Genomic DNA, 7,583 nt, shown 5'->3' with positions numbered 1-7,583 from the left:
GAAACTCGCCTAAAATATGACCAAAAATATGATTTTATATCACTTCGGGCCCAAATATGACCTAAAGCTAAAATATGGTTCAAATATGAATTTATATGACCAATAAAAACCGTATTTTCATGTTCACAAGAGTCAGAAATGCGTTTATATTTAATTATACATGTGAAAAGATGCCAGGATAAAAATATGACATGTCATAGAAATCCGAGCCCTACTTATTACTATTAATATTGTACTGTCTTGTATTCATTTTTGACTTTTCTATATCCGATGGTTGTACCAGTATGGATTAACAGAAATAAATTGAAAAATTAAAATTAATTACAAATTACTTATCAAACTAGAAGTCTATTCCCAGAGTGTTAAAGATCGTGGAATCTTGTTAGGCCATAAGCTTTACTTTCACGGTCAAGTTGATTACATTTTTTTCAAAAAGCCTAAAAATATTAGGTTCCATTTGTTGTATTACACTTTCCTTTCCTACTATCTATAGTCTTACAGTTTTGTATAGTGCTCTAGTTTGATCGAAATTTGAATACACTTCTATCACCTGGAACACCATCAATTGACTGATTCATCTGAACTTAAGGAATTCAAAGAGAATTTGCAGTGTTATGTTCTTCCAGATTTCTTATCGGCATTTGTGATAATAGGTGTGATGACATTAATTAAATAAACATTTCCAGGCCGCAATTCCTTTATGCTTCATTTCTCATTAGTGTCTTTAAGAAACAAACTTGGTCACTCATCCATTTTTTGATACTATTAGTTTAACGCGTACCTACTAGGTCAGAGACTACAGCTTTCAATGTTTGCCAGTGTGAAGAGGTTAGTCCCTCAGCCACATGTGTTTCTGTAGCTGATGTCTGCAGATACATTGATATTATTAAAAGAGGGTTCTCTTCTTTGACTGATATTACTGACTTCGTTAATAGCACTTGTAATTATATGTAAGGTTTCTTGTTCAGATCCCTGTTTTCAATGTTTATGTTTTTAGTTCTTAATTTTATGTTCCTTTGTATTTTCTTCTCTCCTTTGTCTCTTCGTGTCTTCTGCATGATTATAGCCTTCTCTTTTCAGCGGCTATGTATAATTTTCATTTGCCTGTTCTCAAGCATTTTAATAAATAAATAATAAATCCTCTAAGAGGGAGCTGACAGTGGAATGATCATTTCAGTCCCAAGTCATCAACAGTTCTTGATTTAAAAGGAAATAAATGAATGAAGTGTCCCTGTGTTAAAATACTGGACACTGTGTGTTAAGAACTGCTTATATAGATGTTACATATTCTTTAGGTCTCAGCTTTCAAGACTTGTCTGCCTGGTTACCCAGGAGCCCCTTCAGCTATTAAAATATCAAAGTCAATTGAAGGGGCACATCTGTCATGGGAGCCACCACCAAGCACAACTGGAGAGATAATTGAGTATTCAGTGTATCTTGCAGTGCGCAGTGCCACTTCCCAGGCTCAGGTCAGTAAATGATGCGTAATCCAGCATGTTTATACTACTGATTTCTTGCCTGTCCTCTTAGGAAGGGTGTATTGTAGTTTTAAATACGTTCTTCACAACGATGAATTTACATCTGTGGTGATCAGTTTCTGTGAACTTGGGCACATTTTCACAAAATATTTGTATATTTAGAACATTTTTACTTTTAATGTGATTTCCGTTCGTCATCCTAACAAAGCTCTTCGCTATCAATTGACCTCATGTGTTACATATTTACATTTGCAAATGCAGTAATAAAAATTGGGAACTGGCTTACGTCAAAAACTGTCATCCATCCAGATAGTGACAATTACATGTATCTCTTAAGATACACAGTAAAAGAAATCCAGAAATTATTATTAGACAGGAATTGCCAGGATTTAGTTTCAGGATAAAATCACTACAGCCAGTACCTAGCTTACTGTATTACAGCTTACCATTGCAGGAAAATAATTTTATATAGTATATGCAGTTAATCCTGCTCAAGATATTTCTGCATAATGCATGCACATTCATATTTTATGTAGTGTGTGATTGCAGTGTTATTTCTATTCTAAAAATTATCTGTTTAACCTTTAAGAGACGGGTTTTTTAAATTCCGATAATGGCAGCAGGCCGGACTTAATTTAAATGCCCACCATTATAGAGTAATAAAAATTGTAATCATGTTACTAAAAATGCTGTGATTTCTACAATTTTTGTGATATACGAACGAAATAAACGCTGCTTTTATCTAGAAAGAATGTAGAATCAGTTATTGTAATTTACAGATTTTAAAATGTGTAGAAATTATTACACTGATTAAAAAAAAAATTCCCCCAATTTCTAGCGTCTGTCCACAAATATGCATAAAGTTGAAGAAAGCAGTCTTCTGGGATTTGGCACCGTGTATATGTGGTGTTAACCGACATTCCTCCGAAACGTCGGTTAACACCACATATACACAATGCCAAATCCCAGAAGACTGCTTTCTTCATAGTCACCACCGTGAAAGCCTCAAATCTTACATGCATAAATTTACTGCACTAAACCTTTCTGCAGTATAGACGCATGCTGCTAACACCCTTCTTACTGGCAAAAGGAGATGGAGTTTGTTTGTATTGCACATTCTCGAGTGGTCACATCAGAACCTTTCTGTATGAACAAGTGTGGCTACTTTGTCCTTCAGCAACTCTGTTTATATCTCGGACTGACACACAGAGATACTGTTCTCAGAACAGTGACGCCATGCCTAACGTTCAAGCCTAGCCCCTTGCTTCCTCAACAATTTCAGAATCGTGTACCGATATCAGCTGCCTCTCAGTTTCGGCTTCTTCCATGCGAAATGACGCCATAGTGGATAGTTGAAATTTATATTTTTTATAAGCATTACGATTAGAGTAGGCCACTGGACATCACTGGCCGACTTCCTGTAATACGAGACTGACGTGTCGTGTATTACATCCGGGCAAAGTGTATGAATTGCGACGTCAGACTCTACATTCAGTTAGATGGCGCAGGAGGGAAGACTATACTTATAAAGTGCGTGCCCAAAAATAATATAAGTAGAACAAGAATTTCTATCTTAAATAAGATTTTAAAACACTGTGCGCACGCGTGGACTGCGGGTAACCATACGGTTACGTACTGCCACTAGGCTATACTTTAAATGACGCTATACGGTGACATTAGGCTCTTAAACGTTAATACCAGTTGCTTTAAAAATGCCTTATCAGGGTATGTATGTATAAATAATATAACAAATAATGTAATATATCACATAATATAACCATTATCTATGTTTTATATGTGAGCTTTAACTCAAGAGAACACAGCTTTGCCAATGGTCTAATAAATCATATATCATTGTCCAAAATTTGAACTTCCCAAGAAATTTCATGCTATGGTAAAACTTTGTTGTATAAGTCATGTCATAATTAAAAGTAGATGATTTTTTAAAGGGTTTTGAATATTGTACATGTCTTTTATGTGTAATTGTTAGGGTGATACAAAAACAGTGTCTACAACACCAACACAGCTGGCCTTTGTTCGTGTATACTGTGGTCCAACCAACCAGTGCACTGTGCCAAACTCATCACTCTCAGCAGCGCATATTGACGTAACAACAAAGCCAGCAATCATCTTCAGAATTGCTGCTAGAAATGAAAAAGGATATGGTCCTGCTACCCAAGTAAGGTGGCTCCAAGGTAAGTATATGAATGTGGGTTTTGTGCAATATTTATAATTCAGAAGACCGAAAAAAAAGAACATAATGTATAAAGATATTCAAGACAGCAGCATTAATTATTTTATTATTGCTTAGTATCTAAAGTGAGTTACCACACTTTTTACCAAGTTCTCATTCTCCTTGACTGAAGAAATGAATGTGCATTTCACAGATCCATCTACTCAAGTGAAGATGCCAGTGGGTATGAAACGTCCGGGTTCAGATAGCAAACCGATGTCTCCTGCGAAAAGGATGAAAAATGAAGATTCTATGTCTTGAAGTGATTGAGTGTGTATGAAATAAAATATTTTAAAATAATTTTATCTGCAAAATGGCAACAGATTATCTGTATTTCCTTTTTGTGGAGAGGTTTCTTTTGCCTGTGACATAACTCATGAGCATGGACATAAGTTAGGACATCTGGTTTCTAATTGAAGCTAAGTGTGTGTGTGTGTGTTATGTCATGTTGACAGACATCTTGGTAGTGACTGATCTGCATTGAGCATTTTGTTCATCTAATCAAACATTTTAATGAACTCATTTTTGCAGTCTTTTCTTTTTACCAAGATTGAGATTCGTTCGGTTTTAAATTAGAGTNTTCATATAGACATCTGTCTGATTTTGGACGGTTACAGAGTTATGACCGTTTTTCATTCCCATACACGCCCTTGTGTGAACCACGTCTGTCAGCTGGCGAATCGCTACAGACAGCGTTCTTGTTATCTCGACACTTGAGAGCTACCAAAGGTGGGGTGGGTTGGTATATCCGGCACGGTTCACAACCGAGTGGCAGCCTGTGTTGCGCCGGCGGTGGCATTTTCAAAAATCAACTTTAAGCACCAATCAATTCAAATTAAAGGTAATTTCACGAAGTTAACTTTACATTCATACTTTAAATGTATCATGTATTATGCTGGTTTATTATTTTGTTCTGTTTATTGTCAGTAATCATTACCTTCTATTCTGAGTTTAAAACGGTCATAACTACGTAACCATCCAAAATCGGACACATGTTTATATGAACTTTTTTGATCACAAAGACCTAGGAATTCACCTCCTGCTGTTATGCCCTAAAGTCGTGAAACACCCTGTATTGTGTATTACCTTCTTGCAGTTCAGTGAAGTATAAGCAAGATGTTTAAGATTAACTTTACCATACAAGGAAATATAAATTAATGCTTTCTCACTATGCTGTTGGTGGTGTAAGTCTATAGAAGACAGCATATATGTTGTGACTTATAATACATAAACTTACAAAGAACAAGAATTTCATTGAATAAAATTGAGTGTTACAAGTGGTTTTCTCATTGTTCTGTAAATACAGTACATGTTTTCTGTAAAGACCTATTGAAAAGAGGTAAGTGGTTGCTGTTTCTGTTTGAAGATCACATAGTCTACTACTAAAGAAATTGCAGTTTTATCTCCAGTTATGAATAACCTGCTGAAGTTTGATGATGGTAACAGTACTGATGATCCAGATAATGGTCTTCCGGGTTGTGAGACAATTTTCAGGCTAGAAGACTAACTTTTACTTTTATACTTGAAGATGGAGGCAGCATGTTCCTTTGAGGCATTAGTGCCCATCTATGAGACTACACATCACATCCCAGACAACTGTAAATCATTCATTTTATTTATTTTCCATAGATCTGTACAGTATATAACCAGGGTGTGGAAACTGCCCTTAAAATACATATACAAAATTGTATGAGTCCATTATTTGCATCAGTAGGTTAACATCAATTTTGCAGGTTGCAGACAGGCAAACTTATACATCATAAAATCGCATATAATATTTCAGTTCAATTCCTGTTTATTTACGTGCAAACTTAACAGCACAGAGGCCAATTACAAAGCTAGCAGGAATAGAGAGAAATACACAAAAATTATTAAAAAAAAACAAAATACAAAGAATGATAGTCTATAATAATTACACAGTGAGCATGAATAAAGATACAGACAAAGCCACAATTTGAGAATTTGAGTTTCAAATAGAGCAGCATACAACAAGAAATCTTCAATTCTTTATTATTTATGAGCCGGGCCAACAGCCCCAAGGCCAATTACGGACAGAGCACAGGGTAGATACAAGTTACATTATGAACATAACATAAAAAAGTCAAAGACAAAAAGACATTTTACAGGCAAGCACTGGAGGAAAACACAATAATGCAGACAAGTAAACAAATAACAACAATAATAATAAATCATCAACATAAATCAAATAATAATAATAAATAAATTCAATTAAAACATAAATTAAATAACTTACTATAAAACCATAGTCACAATTTCATATAATCACTTAAATTAGCAATTAGTTGTCTTCCGGTGTCACACATTTATAACCAGTTCTATGTTAAATGTTCAGACAAGCTAGAGAGGTGTAACAGCCTCTTCAATACATGTTTAAAATTGTACCATCAGCAGCCATCTTTGTTATGGTTATCAATTAATGACAAACAGATCTGGGTTATTAAAATTTGATTCCCTTATAAACCCTCAGCAGGGCAATGAGAAAACAACCACGTAGCAGGCATCACTGTTGCTACCGTCGTCTATCGCGACCACTGTTTATCCGTGTTGCATAGCGACCAGTGTGCTGGGACTCAGCTCACTTCGGCTCCGCTCGGCAAGTCACCGCTGGCTGGGGGAGGGGAGGGAGGATCTTGACCTGCCTATTACCGTTGCGCAACACGACACAATATTATCACTTCTCTGCTGAGACCCAATGCAATGGTAGCATGTTGGTGCATGTCAGTGATGTATGACATGAACATTCTTGTTAAAATACATCTAAAAATATTTTGTCAATCAACTAATGGTCCAGTCCCTGTCAATATTTCATATATGCATATAGCATAAATAGCCTATACTCATTCATTCCAGATTACTGGAACAGCATGGGGGAATGACCAACAAACTAAATGGAAATAATTGCAATGCAATTCATTCCTACATGTATCATTCTTATGAACTACCTATAATGTAGCCCCATTTCCAGCCACAGAATATTAATTCCTTCAACCAGACTACAAGTATTGTACTTAAAAAAGGTAAGCTAAAGTTCTCCCTGTGCTTTACTAATTAAGCAGTACACCATGTAGGCGTATGGGGAAGTGGGTATATAGTTCCACATTTTGTTGGCCTCAGCACTAGCTGGAGGGGAGTGGTCAGCTTACTGCCCCTGCTGCTTTATCCCCAGGAAAAGAGACACTGGTACCCATCGTATAGGAGACTGGATGGGCCCCAGAGTTGGTCTGGACGATGTGGAGAAAAGAAAATTCTTGACTCTACTGGGACTCGAACTCTCACCCTCGGTTGTCCAGCCTATAGCCATTCACTATACTGACTATGAAATCCTGGCTCACACTTAAAGCATCTCAAAGTAATCAAAGTAACTCTAGAACAACTTAAGAAAAATATCTCCTGAAAAACAATTTTATAACGTTGAGAACCGATATTAAGTATAGACTGTAGTTTCTAAGTCAAGCAATAAAACCCATGTTAGTACACAATCTTTACGTCTGGCTGCCAAAATAACATGAATCCAAAATGTACATCAAGGTTCACAGTACCGCCATTACAACAAGTATTATGTCTTTGGACATTATCCATCGTCTTGTCTACATTCTAAAAACCGTCATGTGTGTTCTTTTAAAAACACAGGGTTTCGGAGACTGGATTCTCTCCATGTCCTCAGGTAAAATCTACTCCGTTGGGTCCAGTAGTTACAGCTGGCCCCTAGGTCCGGAGATAGGGGCTAGCTGTATCTACTGGACCCAACTGAGTAAGTTTCACGTGAGGACAGGGACAGAATCGACTCCGAAATGCTGTGTTTTTAAAAAAAGAAACAGGACAGTTTATAGAAAATAGACAAGACGATGGAT

At 36.4% G+C, this 7,583-nt stretch overlaps 1 protein-coding gene across 2 annotated transcripts in view; it reads left to right on the top strand.

The window, feature by feature from the left end:
* The window catches only part of LOC111869914 (host cell factor), a 162,496-nt gene extending 158,510 nt beyond the window's left edge, over window positions 1-3,986 (top strand). For both annotated transcript variants that reach the window (XM_023861804.2, XM_023861795.2), the window contains exons 16-18: window positions 1,296-1,469; window positions 3,469-3,673; window positions 3,866-3,986. In XM_023861804.2, coding sequence (XP_023717572.1) covers window positions 1,296-1,469; window positions 3,469-3,673; window positions 3,866-3,972 — 486 coding nt within the window. In that variant the 3' untranslated portion in view covers window positions 3,973-3,986. The remainder of the gene's footprint in view (window positions 1-1,295; window positions 1,470-3,468; window positions 3,674-3,865) is intronic.
* Window positions 3,987-7,583: the final 3,597 nt, after the last annotated feature.

This window comes from Cryptotermes secundus, unplaced genomic scaffold (assembly GCF_002891405.2).
Source record: "Cryptotermes secundus unplaced genomic scaffold, Csec_1.0 scaffold958, whole genome shotgun sequence".
NCBI lineage: Eukaryota > Metazoa > Arthropoda > Insecta > Blattodea > Kalotermitidae > Cryptotermes > Cryptotermes secundus.
The sequence above is the reverse complement of the archived record's forward strand: the minus strand, read 5'-3'. Positions and strand labels throughout refer to the sequence as shown.